General features: G+C 45.5%; 1 protein-coding gene across 1 annotated transcript in view; it reads left to right on the forward strand.

Moving 5' to 3' along the window:
• The window catches only part of LOC147689264 (collagen alpha-4(VI) chain-like), a 495,718-nt gene that overhangs the window by 321,313 nt on the left and 158,515 nt on the right, over positions 1-15,890 (forward strand). The window contains exons 13-15 of the mRNA XM_086942070.1: positions 722-800; positions 6,323-6,468; positions 6,576-6,668. Coding sequence (XP_086798196.1) covers positions 722-800; positions 6,323-6,468; positions 6,576-6,668 — 318 coding nt within the window. The remainder of the gene's footprint in view (positions 1-721; positions 801-6,322; positions 6,469-6,575; positions 6,669-15,890) is intronic.

Here is a 15,890-nt window from a genome sequence, read left to right on the forward strand (position 1 = left end):
TACGGCCGATTCCTTTACAGGGGGCAGATATTGCTGGCCCCTGGTAACAGCCTACCAGAGAAACGCCCGGTGCCCGCAACAACCAGTCTGGCCCTGAGCACAGTCACTGGCCCAAAGCGATACATTTACTGGCCAACACAAAAAGGGTTTCCATTAAAGCTAAATTCTGACTGATCTAAGCCTGCATTTTCAATTCCCTTGACTTCCATGATTTCAGCAGATTTCCCAATCTTATCTGGCATTCCGCCTGTCTCATGGTCTATCCGTTCTTTTACATGTTTCATGCTCAGACCGCATCCCCACTTAATTTGAATCTCTTGTCTAATTTGCTTAGTTCCATTTTATGGGGGAGACATCCGTTTCAACGCGGTCTTTACACCGCGATACGTTTTAAACGTGGCCATTACAACGCAAGTCATTATAACGACTTGCGGTGGATGGCGCTATACACTAAGGAATAGTATGATTATGCTATTCCAACACCTTCCCTACTGTTACGTAGGCTGGAGTTGAAATAGTAAATTATACTATTCCTAAGTCCAGCGCCCTCCAGAGCAAGTGGTTGTAATAACTTGCATTGTAATGACTACGTTGTAAACGTATCGCAGTGTAAAGACCACGATGTAACGTCATACATTCATTTTATGGGGATCTCTTGGGTGGAGTCTTTGTTGCAGTGATTTCATTGTGTGTGTCTTACAGGTTGTATGTTCTTCCACAGGTTCTCCTAGTATTCACAGATGGCATTGATGATTCTCCGGAGACGCTCAGAGAGACTGTTGAATCCCTCCGCAAACAAGGTATGTGCTTTGAGGCATTGGAGAAGAACCTCAACATGTGTTATTTCATGCAGTTGATGAGCCTGTCTTGTCGAGCAGGCATATGGGCCTAATTTACATTAGTCCTATGTCTACTTCTATGGGATTAAGTGTGCATCACACACTGGAAGGTTGGTAGATATTTCCATACCTCTTGCAAATATGCCAGCCATATTTGCTTGTATTATAGACAATTCTAAGTGCCTTTTCAGAGTGGGAATGGGAAGCATTTAATGATGGTGGCTGAGAAGGCATTTATCCGAGAACATAAAAGTGAATGAGTGCAAAAGAACCTGTGTCAGATTTATGCATGCAGAAGTTCCCACTTTGTGGAATATTCGCCTATGTACATTTCTTGCATTGGGATATTCTGAGAAAACTACTCCGGGGGACGGGGGTGTCTACCGTCAGTCCAAAAGGGACAAATTCATGACAGGATTCTCACAAAGTAAATACTTAGGCTGACTGCATGCAAATGTATGCTTTGTGAATATCCTGAAATCTGACCTGAATTCAACGCCAGTGTATCTATGTTAGGCACCAATGCCATAGCCCATGTACACAGGCATGCACAGCAATTCTATCTTGTTACAAGTAACAGGAAACAAAAAGGTGATGGGTAGAATGCTCGAATTAATCTTAGCCACTGGTGCTGCATCCCAGTCCATCTTTTTTAACCTCAATGCCACTTGAGACAGGAGACAGCTGTATGCACATCAGCCCTGACTTTTCTCCAATAGGAACAGAGACGTTTTAAGGCATGGGCAAAGTGTGCTCTGACCCAGGGTCCCATCCTTTTAGGGGGCTCATGATAGAGCCAGGTCTGTTTTGCAGGAGAGTCTTGTCCTAATAACCTTGAATAATTCTTAAACAGATAGTTTCAAATACCATATTCCTTTAATTGATTTTTATTATGGGTGATGCGTCAGTCAGTTACAGACATTTTTCAGAGAAATATGTTAGTTTCATGCAACAGCCATAAAAAAGGTTATTTTAGATGAAAACAGGATGTCACATATGAGAAATGGAAGGGTGTCATCTAGATCATTTGCAACATTAGTGAGCTGCTGCTGTGTTACAATATTGAAAACACACAACACTGTTCCTGAATATTAGATGTAAACACATTTAGAATGTGGAAGAGTGTGCCTGTGCACTGTCAGTGACCAGGCCAAATATGGCATGAAAGAGCTGAAACTGGATCATAAATTCAAAGCTGTTACGAACATGGGACCTCTTTATACGCTGGGCCCCGGGCCCCGGGCCCCCAAAATTCTTAAGATGTCTCTGAATAGGAACAGCCCAAGTGACGTCGCCTCTGAACAGGAACACAGGCAGCCTCAGATTTGGCCTCTTTAGGCCTCCTCAGTGACATATAACTTGAGTCTTGTGGTACAGTGAGCACAGGAACCACGTCTGGGATAGCCGGGCTCACTAAGGACTAATAGAAAAGCAAAACATAGTTGATATATTGTATCTTAAGGAGCTACTGCAGAAAATGCAGTTCAGTTCCTAAATTTGGGTTAGAGTCAATCCATCAATCAGGTGTTTGTTAAACGCAACTACTGACCCGTAAGGGTCTCAATGCGCTGGGGGGGAGGGGGGTGCAGGTGTCTGTCGAGGAGCCAGGTCTTGAGGCTTCTCGTGAAGATGGGGAGTGATGTTGTTTGTCTGAGGTGGAGCGGTAGGGTGTTCCAGGCTCTGGCCGCGAGGAAGGAGAAGGAGCGGCCTCCCGATCTGGTCTTTCTGGTGCGGGGGACCACAGAGTACGAGAGCTGGGCTGATCGTAGGGTTCTTTGGGGTGCATGGAATTTGAGTTGGCTGTTCAAGTATGCTGGTCCGAAGTCGTGGAGGGCCTTGTGAGCGTGGGTTAGCATCTTGAAGGTGACTCTAACTTCGATGGGGACCCAGTGGAGTGTGCGCAGATGCTGGGGGAAATGGCAGTGTCTTGGCAGGGTGAGGCCTAGTCTTGCGGCAGCGTTCTGGATGTTTTGTAGCTTGCGGTGAGATTTTTGTTTATTCCGGCGTAGCTTGCTTTGTCGTAGTCGAGACTGCTGATGAAGAGGGCATGAGTGACGGTCTTTCTGTGCTCAAGGAGGATTCATTTGAAGGTCTTGTGGAGGGTGTGGAAGCAGGAGGATGCAACGGAGTTGATCTGGGGGTCCATTTTGAGCTCAGATTCCAGGATGATTCCAAGGTTGGGTGGGTGGTCTGTGGGGGTGGGCGGCCTTCCAAGGATGGGGGGCCACAAGGTGTCGTTCAAGGCATTGGGGTTTGGGCCCATGATGAGTATTTCTGTTTTGTTGATGTTGAGTTGTAGGCAGCTGTTTTACATCCATTTGGCGACAGCTTCCATGCCTTCTTGGAAGTTGTGTTTGGCTGTGTTGGGTTTGTTGGATAGGGAGAGGATGAGTTGGGTGTTATCTGCATATGAAACAATGTTGAGTCTGTGGGTTCTGACGATGGGGGCGAGCAGAGCCATGTAGACTTTGAAGAGATATGGGCTGAGGGAGGACCCTGGTGGACCCCACAGGTGGTTGGTGTAGGGTCAGGGAGGAAAGGAGGGAGTCTGACCCACTGCGTTCTGCTGGAGAGGAAGAAGTGGATCCAGCCGAGGGCCTTTTCCCGTATCCCTGCGTTGTGGAGTCTGCATTTTAGGGTGCGGTGAGAGACTGTCTCGAAGGCCGCTGAAAGGTCAAGGAGGATGAGTACTTCTGTTTCTCCTCTGTCCAGTAGGGAGCAGATGTTATCTGTTGCATTGAGGATGGTGGTTTCTGTGCTGTGGTTTTATTCTAAAGCCGGATTGGGAGGAGTCGAGGACAATGTGCTCTTCGATGAAGGTGGCAAGGTGGCTGTTGATGGCTTTCTCGATGACTTTCACTGGGAACTTGAGCAGGGAGATGGGTCTGTAGTTTTTGAGGTCGTTGGGGTCCACCGAGGACTTCTTTAGGAGGGGGTTGATCTTGGCGTGTTTCCAGTCGTCGGGGAATGAGGCGTTCGCCAGGGAGCCGTTGATGGTGTGGCGGAGCACAGGTGCAATGGTGTTACCAGCTCTTTTGAAGATGTGGTGGGGACAGGGGTCTGTCTGGGCCCTGGGGTGGATTGACTTCATTGTCTTCGGTGTGGCGTTGGTGGTGAGGGCTGTACAGTTGTCAATCGTTGGCTTCAGGGTGTCGGGTGGCTGGTGAAGGTTCAATGTGTTGGTTGTCATTGTCGAAGTTGTCATAAATGTGCTTGATTTTGTGGTGGAAGAAGGTGCTGAGTTTGTTGCAGAGGTCTTGTTGGGGAGGAATGTCAATACACTCACTGGTGGGTTGGGCGAACTCCTTGATGATGCTGAAGAGTTCTTTGCTCTTGTGCGCGTGTGTGGGGATTTTGTCTTCAATTGTTTTTTCCTCATTTTCCTGATGAGTTGATGGTAGGCATTGGTGGCGGCTCTGAAGTTGTTGTGGGCTTCTGTAGATTTGGAGTTCCTCCAGGCCTTTTCAAGGCAGCGGCATGTGCATCTGGAGTCCCCAAGTTCGGTGGTAAATCATCTGGCTTTCTTGGTGTGTGCGTTGTTATTTTTCTTGAGGCGGGCTATGGTGTTGGTGCTGTCGGAGATCCATCGGTGCAGGGTTCAGGCTGCAGTGTTGGGGTCATCGTCTTTTGTGATGTTTGAGGTGGAGTTGCTGAGTGAGGAGATGAGCTGGTCATTAATGATTTTGGTCCAGTTTCTTTGTGGGAGCAGGTGCTGGTGTTTGTGGATGGTGGGTGTGCAAAATGTGATGGCTGACAAAATGTGTTCACAATATCATTTGCCAGAATAATTGTGAGGTGTGTTACTGGAAAATAATTAAATAGTTAAGCATTTACAAAATTATATTTTGTTTTGTAAATTTTGTTTTGCCAAAATATCTTCCCAAAGTTAATGGGCAGCAGGATCTTCAACTGTGTGCACCCTTAAAAGCCACTGAGGACTTCTGCCCCACATAAAGTCCACAGCTCCCAGCTGAGTCTGGATTTCTTTTGGGCGTCGGTAATATTTTTATTGCGTTTTCACATTACAATATACAACTTGTACATCAGTGGGGTCTGCTGCTGCACATCCCTTCACATTGCCTATGCATCCCATTCTGTAGCAGTTTTCACCTGTACAACAAAAGATGAAACATAACCGTTAACTATCCCAAACTTGTTTTAGAACCCATGCCACCCAAGTCCGGGAGGGGGTGCTGGTACCTCTACATGGGGGCACGTTTCAGTGCCCACTTCGAGCCAAGTGCAATCGACCCCACGTGTACCCACATCTCCATGTCCCACAATTATTCCCTCCATCCACTCTCCCCACCTGTGTCTGTTTTATGGGTACATACCTCCAATATCCATTGCGATTTTGCCATAATGTTCATGATTGAGGTACATCATTTTGTACAGTTCTGATACGAAAAGCAAGGTTCCAGTGACTCCAAGTATGGCTACAGGGATTTATTGCTTCTCTTACCTGGATTAAAACTCAGACTGTTTTCAGGGTGGAAATGCCTGAGAGAGGAGTTTGTGAATGCCCACAAAAGTGTACGTTTCTGGGTGTTGACAAACTTCCAAAAGTGGTACAAAAGGGGGTGGTGATGGACGGAGCATCCGAATCAAACACTCACACCCAGTCAAAAGATATGGGTTTAATCCATCACCGTTCTTTTGCCCACTCTGCCACCCCAGTTCAGACATGGCTATATGTAAATCAGTCTGACCCTGTGCCTCATGGGAACAGTCCAGCCCGAACTGCCAAGGCATGTCTTCCCTGGACCAGAAACAAGCTTCCGAGGACCGGTTTCTGGCATTCCAGCCGTCTTCAGCCCGGCTTGCTTGAATCCAGTGGCAAAGTGAGCAAGGAACTCACGTCTGAGCATACCCTGCCACACTTATGGCGGCCAAAAGTGGTACAAACTTCCAAGGCATTCCAGCGAACGAACCCCGACTCTTCTGCGACATGAGGAGATCTGCTACCATGGAAACCTCTATATGACTAAATCGTTTTAGCCCTCACCTCCCCTTCTAATACGTACGCATACTAGCTTAGTTAAGTTCAAAAGTGTCACTTGGACAGAATGAGTTTAAGAAGTTCAGGCACTACAGCAAAACTAGTTGCATTAAGAACTTAGTGGGTAGACAATGAACAATTGAACGTAACATGCATATAGTGCAGAAAACCCCAAAGCTTCTTACCGCTAATGTCAAGCATAACACATAGAGTGACCATTGTTAACCTACTTAAAAGGTGGGTGTCAACAGCTTTCTAAACCATAATAGATTCGGCGGACAAAGAATAGTATTCCATCGCTTGGTGGCCACCACTGAGAAAACTCTAGCAACCATCTGAACGGTTCTGAGTCTAGGAATTGACATTAGGGATTGGTGCAGTCAGAACAAAGAAAACCAGTGATTTTCCTGCACCTAGTATTGGGAGAGGATTTTGATTCTAAATTTGCTGTCCATGAATATAAGACATATTGTTTTCTTTGAAGGACTCAAGGCACTTCTGATGGTCGGCCTGGAGAGCACACAGGACCTAAAAGAGATCCAGCAGCTGGAGTTCGGAAGAGGATTTGGATACAAGGATGAATTGGTTATCGGCCAGCAGAACCTTCCAAGCCTCCTACAGAGAGATGTTGTAGGTTCTCCATTTATTTTTCAATCTTAACAAAAGAAAATTTAGAGCTATCTATTTGATAACAAAGTCTTTGAGAACATGCTCAAATTCTAGATGTTGCTTTGCAGGACAACGTTGCAGAGCGAGAGTGCTGCAAAGTTAATTGTAAGTGCCTTGGACAAGAAGGTGTTTATGGATCTCATGGTGCTCCTGGAAATAAGGTAAGCACTGATTAATTAATTGAAATCCTTCTTAACAGTTTCTTTTCATGATGATTTTGTTCTTGCACAGATGTAAAGTAACTTGTTTTGGGAGAGGAAGTGATAAACTATCACTGCTTGCATTTTGCTAATTTGTCTAAACATCAGTGGTAAATGCAGGTGGTTGTATGACAGAGGCAAGCATGGCTGAACTGTGCGCGCCTCTAAAACGTGGTCCCAATCATGAATGTGTCTTCACCACACGTGTCTTTACCACATATGCCTTTGCCATGCAATTTTTCTTGTAAACGCATGATTTGTAGTTAAGGGATTTGCATGGTAAAGATAGCCACCATCCCAATACCTCGCCCTAAGCCCTAAAATCCTATCCCCCTACCTCACGCTCCCACCCTAAGGCAAAATACCTACCCCATCCTGCCCTTAAAATTAGCCCTTCCCCTCACCCTGCCCTGAGGCCGAAAACCCTGCCCCTACCAAAAACTACATAAGCCCTAAAACTTAGCCCCACACTGCCCTTAAAACTACCCCTACCCCTTTACCCGCCATGAGGCCTAAAACCCTGCCCCTTTGAAAAGAACTACCCTCCCCTTCCCTGACCCCTAAAACCCTGACCCCTTCCAAAAACGAATCTTGCCCCCCCCCCACCTTAGGCCCTAAAACTGACCCCACCCAAAAAAACTAGCCTCTCTCCCAACTACGGACCCAGCCCCACTTACCAGTCTGCATCTGGAGCTTCCTGTGCCGATGCTTCCTCTCCCTGCCCATTCAGATACTGGACCGCTATCTGCCTTAACCATGCGTATGTGTGGTTAATGCAGAGGCATGGTTCAGGAAAGCGTGGTTATGCTCGCAGGGAAACAGCGCACGTTGCTCAGCCCACGTTGTAAATGCTGTTTACCAATGCAGGTAGTTAATGGCTGTAGGCTACTGTCCTGCGTGAAGGGATATTCTGAATGACATCAATGACAAGAGCTCTGCATGAGTTCTGTGTACAAGGTACTCCTGGCTATGGGCCATTAGTAACATGTGTGTTAAGAACCTTCTGCAGAACATCTATAAGTCTGTGAAGAAGTAGAGGATAATTCCTGAGGGTACAGTCTAGGTTTTGGAAGGTACACCCACCAAACTCTTTGGCCGCATCGAAGGTGAGCAGAATCAAGAACACACCCCTCTAAATCATGTCAGCTGGTTTTGTCAGTGGTCTTTAGGAGGATATCAGTCCTTCACTTAAGAGATCTGTAGACCAAGCATCAGGATTTGAAGTTCAATATTGCACTTATCAAGAGCCAATGCAGAGACGTTAGTGTTGGAGTGATGTGAGGCTAACAGTGCAGCTTGAAGATGAACTGTGATTTCTAATTCTGATTCATTTTTAATTTGCAAATGTATTGTCCAAGTAGACTGAGTACAGTAGTCCTGTTGTAAGCCTGTCACATATAGCATCAGGGTGAAACTATTTGGCTTCTGGCCACGCGTGTATAATGTTTAGTATGCTTAGGCAAGACATGACAGGCTCACGGACATCATTTACTTTTGTGGCTTAAAGGATAACTCAGAGTGAAACCTCACTTCAAGGCGTGGTGAGGTCCATGGATGTTGGCTAATTCAAAGAGAAAGTGGTTGGATCCATTAGGCTAAAAAGCAGGACCTTCACCATAGAAGTATGCAGGCAAAATGTGCTTAAGTGTATCTAGTGTTAAACTGTGTTCTTAGCCTTTGAGTCACACCACAGGTGATGGTGGCCATCTTGGAGCAGGAGGTGCTAAGCTCAACCTTCTAAGTATTCAAGATAGATTTTCCTTTTTTGCATGAAAACTTCCATGACATGTCGAAAAATACATTGTTATAGCTGGATAAAACCTCGGTGCACACAGAACATGTGGTGAAGACCCAAATGCAGCATTAATTTTAAAAAATATGGCCCCCATCTAAGGACCACTGAAATCAATGGAGGTATGGATTTAAATGGAAAGACCCCCCCCCCCCCCAGTTATTTTCTAGTATGACTCTCACCGAAAGAGTGGAAGACTTCAAATGGGTTGGAAGAACCATCCTTTAAGCCTACGAAATAAAACTGAAGTAATTCAAATACCATCCCTTGAGAGCAAAGACCCACTGACGGCTCCAGAACACACTCCAACAAACAATCTAACATGCTTAAGTGGCTCAGTGACGTAAATAACCATATTAACTGTCTGCTTGAACTGAGGACTATCCAAAGCTACCGCTGTAGAATGCCTATGATACCTGAACGAACTGCTATTGCATCGCAATGTATTGGTCTTTAAAGAGGTCTGTCTTCAGCTCTTTGCTAAATTGGAGCCGATTGGAGGTTGTCCTGATGGATACGTAGATGTTGTTTCAGATCCTGGGTGTATAGATGGAGGAAGCCTATTGCCTTACTTTTAATTTTTGGGTCTTCTTTGTCTCAACTCTAATGATGCTCGGGCATTAGGCATGCCAAGAGCCACTGACCAGGGTGGGGTTGTCTGGCAAAATGGCAAGAGTGCAGGACAAGATGTCTTTGTAGATGATGCTGCTGCTTTTGAAAAAGATGCGATCCACAACAGGAGACGAGAGAACAAGCAATCCTCTTCCTATCCAGAGACACTTAATTGATACCAATTAGCACTTTAGTAATTAAGGAAATGCAAATAGCAACTCTTTGGGCACAGAGTTGCCAGAGCATCAATACCCCAAGCAGACTGGCATGGCAAATGAGGACAAACTTCAGTAATTGATTGTTGGACTTTGAAACACATAGTTGGTCCAGGTCAGCTAGATCCAACTTACTATCAACTGAAAACCCCAAAGATTCAGTCTTAACTTCCACCCATGATGAAAGCACCTTTCTCAGCTGATAAATGAGAAAAATCATGACAATTTGTCATTGCCTATCTCTCTAAAAGTGTACCATTTCTGCCACAGATGTAGGGGCATATTTACAAGCAAATGGCGAAGCGTGGCGTTAAGCAGAAATTGCTAGCATCTGCGTCTCCCCCTCCCTCTTAGATTCGCTCATTGGCGTGGGACCTTTGGACTCCAGGGAACTCTGGGGCCTACACTGATACACGAGTACATCTGCCCGTGGCTAAAGGATACTTTGGTTTCCTGTTCTCTGCCTCTCTCTTTTTGCACCCTGCCCGCCTCTCAACCCGTCGCTCTCCTTTCCATTACCCTCCCCACACCAACCCCCCCTCACCCTTGACAGGTTCACTAGTACACGGCCTACCACGCCCTTGCAACTATATGCTACCCATTGATTCATCGAACCGATAGACATACCCACAATGGCAATTCCACAAAGAGATCAGTTTTTATTTGCATCAAAAAAATGTTTTTCTTTTCTCTCCTCTTCTTTCGTTTTCTCCTTTGTTCCTCTTGTTCAAGTTAAATTCATTTTGCAAATGTATGTGCCTTAATGGAGAAATGGTTTTGAGGAACAATGGCTGGTTCTTCCTTTGATAGTCCTGTTTAATTTGACTGTTTACAGCTGTGCAGCGCTGCAGAGTGAAGCGGCAAGCCGGGCAACAAAGTGGAATTTAATGTTTCCTAGATGAGTGTTTCCCTATACCCTCACCTATGCCATTCAAATTTACTGATATTTTACAATGTTAATGCCAGATTGAATCGTCATGCAGATGTTATTGATGTTACTTTATTTGAAACCAATAAAAAAAAAAAATTTAAAGCAGAAATTGCTTACATCACGCTCCGCCATTCTGAAAACGCAGTGATACCCCATATTTACCATGTTACGGCACACCCCTGTGTTTCCCCTAGTGCTGGCGCTAAAATCAGCTCCCTAGTTCCAAGGCATGTACCCTTGCACTATAGTGCATGGGAGCCTGCATTCAGAGAAGGATTGTTTATGTACAGGGAGGTGTCCTGCACATAAACAATCACCAATGGCAATTTGTAGCTCCGATTGAGCAGCATACAAAGAAGGTGCAAAGCATCAGTTTTTGATCGATTATTTATGTGCAGGTATGTGTCCCACATAAACAATCATTCATGGTTTTGCAATTTTTATGTCTGTTGCACAATGTAGCACACATAGAAACAGCAAAAACGGGGATAAATTAATTTCTCCTCGTTTCACCATGTTAAGACCAGGTTTTTCTTAATTCTTCATTTTCGCTCTGGCCCTTGTGAATATGGAGGAGCATCAAAATCAATGGATGTTGCGGCAGAACGCCTACCACAACGGTTGTATGTCAACACAACGCGGGCTTTTACCCCGCGTACCATTACAACGCGGGCTTTACAACGCAAGTCGTTACCACGACTTGCGCTGTAGGGTGCTGGACTTAAGAATAGTAAGATTTACTATTCCAACACCAGCCTACGTACAGTAGGGAAGGTGTTGGAATAGTGAATCTACTATTCCTTAACCTAGAGCGCCCTCCAGCGCAAGTCGTGGTAACGACTTGCGTTGTAAAGCCTGCGTTGTAATGGTAGTGCGGTGTAAAAACCACATGGTAATGGATGTTCCCCACCACAACACCCATTGCACGCCCCTTTCACGCTAAGTGCTGCGTGAAAGGGGACCTTATTCACAAGGCAGTGTTAAGCCACGTTAAGTGACTTAAAGCCGTCTTGTAAATTTGGTAATGGGCTTATTGCCACAGAACGTTAGGGGAGAGGATGTAGCCTCATGGCTAGAGTGGTAGACATTGGACCTGGGGAACCGGATTTGTGTCTCTGCAACGACACTCAACATTCTGTGATTCTGGGGAAATCACTTAATCTCCATGTGCCTAACAAAAAACAAATGAATATGTTCATCTGTAACGAAACTGGTGCTCATGTAAAGCACTCTGATACCCAATGTCCCGGGTCTAGTGACTTTCCTGTGGCAATAAGCCCTTGTAAATATGACCCGTAGTGTGTAAACCCCACTTCAGATTGACAGGCTGTAGGGAAGATGACTCCTATTTTCCAAACGTTTGAGGATCACGTTTCTTACCAGAGACGCTGAGAAGATCGAGACTAAAAGGTTGCACCTCTAGCCTTCGATCATTAATGAAAAGATAACACCTCACCTCATTTTTGGGATTACCGAAGATTAGAGCAACTGCTGAAAATAGTGGGAATACATTCTGCTTAAAAGAAAATGGACTGGGAATCAGAGTTTCATATTTATTAGACACAGTATACCTGGAGATATTGGCCCCAAATGCTTATTACAGCAAGGTAAACATTTGTTGTTCGAGGCATATGGGCTGCAGATGGTACATTATGAATAGATCGCCATCTGGTGTTGGGCTCGGATGATTGCACTTTGTTCTCCTCCTTTGGCTGGTAGTGCGCATGGGCATCGGCTCCATCCTTAGATTGTTTTTTTCCGCCATCGGGTTCGGATGAGGATTGAAGCGCTCCAGATCAACTTCGGAAAGAAGTGAATTTTCGGCGCGTATTCCATTTCCAATTCGACGGTATTGTTATCGAACGCGATTTCATTTACATTCCGATGCGTTTCGACGCCAACATCAACGAAAAACTTTGATCTACGTCAACAAACAGGAGGACTTTCTCGACGTGGTCAAGCCCGGAGTCCATGGAAAGGACTCTATTTAAGAAATGTCCAGAGTGTGGTGCTAAGTTCCCACACAAGGACCTACACGAGGTGTGCAACCTCTGCCTGTCTCCTGAACACGAATCCAGGGACTGTGAAGCCTGCGCAGCATTCTCCTCCAAGTCGACGATTAGAAATCGTCGAGCTAGAAGACACGAGGTTTCCAGAATGCAGTCAGAGGCGATCCCGGAGCTGTTCGAAGACCAGCACCTCGATGAAGAAGAGGATCATGAAGAACAGTCGGGGTCGGAAGGGGACGAGTCGGATGTCGAGGAACTCGACGTGCAACAAACCGTGAGTGACGACGTCCCCTTACCAAAAAAAACGACCCCGTGCAGTAACGACCCCGCCTTCGAGCCCGGTCAAACCGCAGAAAAAAGTTTCCGACGCCCCGCCTTCGGGCCCAGCAACGAAACTGAAACTGAAACCGAAACTCTCGGCCTCCCACCATGTCGGATCCGAGAGACGGTCGACAGTGACTTCGACACCGAAGCTGCATGCAAGAGAAAGCTCGGCATCAAAGCATTTCATGTCGAAACCGAAACATGCTTCGACGTCGAAAACTCACTCGACACTGAAAAAATCGGATTCGAGCAAATCTTCGGTGCCGAAAACACCGAACATTGACGATCGAAAGCAGAGGCACCTTTCGGAACCAAAACACTCGGTACCGATACAGGAGCAACAAACAGATCCGAAACAAAAGATTTTGTTTATTGATCCACAAACTGGCAAAGTGGTAACAAAGAAGAGGAAGAATGAACAGCTAGAAGACAAGCCTCTTCCTTCTAAAAAGAGAACAGTGGGGACAAATACAACTCCTCCTACTTCTCCTCGACCTAAAGGCACACCCTCTTCTCCTATTCATCACACTATGCCAAATATTCCTCCACCTTCTACACCAAGACCATCTACACCTCAGTCAGATGTAGACAGTGATACAGGGGAGGGAGAACCTCATGAGGATGATGACACTATCCCAGATGAGGATGGCCCATGGGAAAATTATAACGCAGGGTCAGATGACGACAACGACCCAGAGTTATATCCCTCAAAACCTTCACTACCTTATGATAACACAGGGTTTGTACAGCTCATTAATAGGGCAGCAAAATACCATAAGGTAGACCTGCATACAGAAGCTCAAGTAGAGGATTTCCTATTAGAGACACTACCTACTACACAAAGAACATCAGGTACTCTACCTATGCTGAAGGGCCTTCTCAGTCACACAGCAGACATATTCAAAGACCCAGTGAGGGCTAGGGTGTTAAACCCAAAAATTGATAGAAAATATAGGGCAGCTCCAAAGGACCCAATATTTATCAAAGGACGTCTAGACTCGCTGGTAGTATCAAACGCTCGCAAAAGAGCGAACTCATTATCCACAGGAGAAGCCCCTCCACCGGATAAGGAGTCAAAATTAATAGATGCATCAGGCAAGAGAGTAGCATCACAAGCGTCAAATAGCTGGCGCATAGCCAATACACAAGCGCTACTTGCACGATATGACAGGGCACATTATGATGAGTTAGAAAAACTCATCACAGATCTCCCTAAAGAACATCAGAAAAGGGCAGATCAGCTAATACAGGAAGGAAAGATTATAACTAACACTTCCATTAAATGCGCCCTGGATGCGGCAGACACTGCAGCAAGATCCATTAACACCAGTATCATGTTAAGGAGACATGCATGGCTTAGAGTGTCAGGGTTCAAACAAGAGGTACAAACATCCTTATAGAACCAACCTTTTGATCAGAAAACACTTTTTGGCTCAAGCACAGATGAGACCTTAGAAAAGATGAAAAATGATACAGAAACGGCTAAGTCAATGGGAGCATTACAACAGCCAACACAGAGAGGTTCCTTTCGTAGATCCACCTATAAAGGAGGCTCAAAAAATACAGGAACAAATCAGCAATCCACCTCTTTTACACCTACGTCACCCAAAGGTAATTTAAGAGGCAGTTACAGAGGTAACAACAACAAGGGTAGAGGTCGCGGAAATAATAACAACCGCAACTCCCCAACCCCAAAACAGTGACTTAATACAACTTCCCCCAGACCACATAACACCGGTCGGGGGACGTTTATCACAGTTCCTACCTGTCTGGGAAAACATCACATCAGATAAGTGGGTGAGACAAATTATCCAACATGGTTATTGCCGCCTAGAACTCACAGCTACCGCACCAAACATCCCCCCCAAACAGCGTCCAATGAGTCAAGATCATATAACATTGTTAAAGGAAGAAGTACTATCACTGCTACAAAAGCATGCCATAGAGAAGTTTCCAAAAGATCAACAGGGGACAGGAGTATACTCTCTATACTTCCTAATCCCCAAAAAAGACGGGTCTCTAAGACCAATCTTAGACCTCAGACCACTCAATGCATACATAAATTCGGAACATTTCCACATGGTCACGCTCCAACAGGTTCTTCCTTTACTGAAGAAAGGGGACTTTCTTTCTACACTGGATCTAAAAGACGCTTACTTTCATATCCCAATTCACAAAGCACACAGGAAATACCTAAGGTTTGTAGTGGAAGGACAACATTATCAATTCAAAGTCCTTCCGCTCGGGGTCACAACGGCACCAAGAGTGTTCACAAAATGCCTAGCTGTGGTGGCAGCACACCTAAGAAGACAACAAATACATGTCTTCCCTTACTTGGACGATTGGTTAATAAAGGCCAAGTCACAAGAAGAATGCCTTAACAACACACAGAAGACCATTCAATTGCTGCACCACCTAGGGTTTACGGTGAACTACAAAAAATCACACCTGCAACCAAACAAAATTCAACAATACCTGGGGGCTACTATAGACACAGAAGGAGCCATAGCATACCCCAATCCAATCAGGATACAGACAATGGTCAAGTTAATACAAAGATTTCAACCACAACACTCACTACCAGCATGAGTGTTTATGCAGCTGTTAGGCATGATGTCCTCCTGCATACTGCTAATACCACATGCCAGACTACAAATGCGTCCACTACAGGAGTGTCTAGCGACACAGTGGAATCAGGCTCAAGGTCAGATTACAGATCTGGTGTTGGTAGACGACCGTACGCATCGCTCTCTGAAGTGGTGGAACACGACAAACATTTCCAAGGGACAGTCGTTCCTAGAACCAATTCCACAAGTGATACTGACAGCGGGCACATCGCTCTCCGGATGGGGAGCGCATATGGACAAATACCCAGTGCAGGGAAAATGGAGTGTGCAGCAAAAGAAACTGTACATCAACTACTTGGAACTATTAGAAGTATTTCTAGCACTAAAAGCTTTCCAAATGCAAATAACAAACAAGGCAGTCCTGATCAGAACAGACAACATGACTGCAATGTATTATATTCAAAAACAGGGGGGACACACTCTGTCCAACTATCCAAACTAGCACAGGACATTTGGAGATGGGCCATTCCTCAAAGGATCTATCTGTTAGCAGAACACCTACCAGGAGTTCAAAATCAGATAGCAGACATCCTAAGCAGAGAGTCAGAACAAGTACACGAATGGGAGCTGCACGACCAGATACTGCAGCCATTCTTCCAAAGATGGGGGCAACCAGAGATAGATCTATTTGCCAATCATCAGAACGCAAAATGCCAAAACTTCGCATCCAGGT

This window comes from Lissotriton vulgaris, chromosome 10 (assembly GCF_964263255.1).
Source record: "Lissotriton vulgaris chromosome 10, aLisVul1.2, whole genome shotgun sequence".
Taxonomy (NCBI): Eukaryota; Metazoa; Chordata; class Amphibia; order Caudata; family Salamandridae; genus Lissotriton; species Lissotriton vulgaris.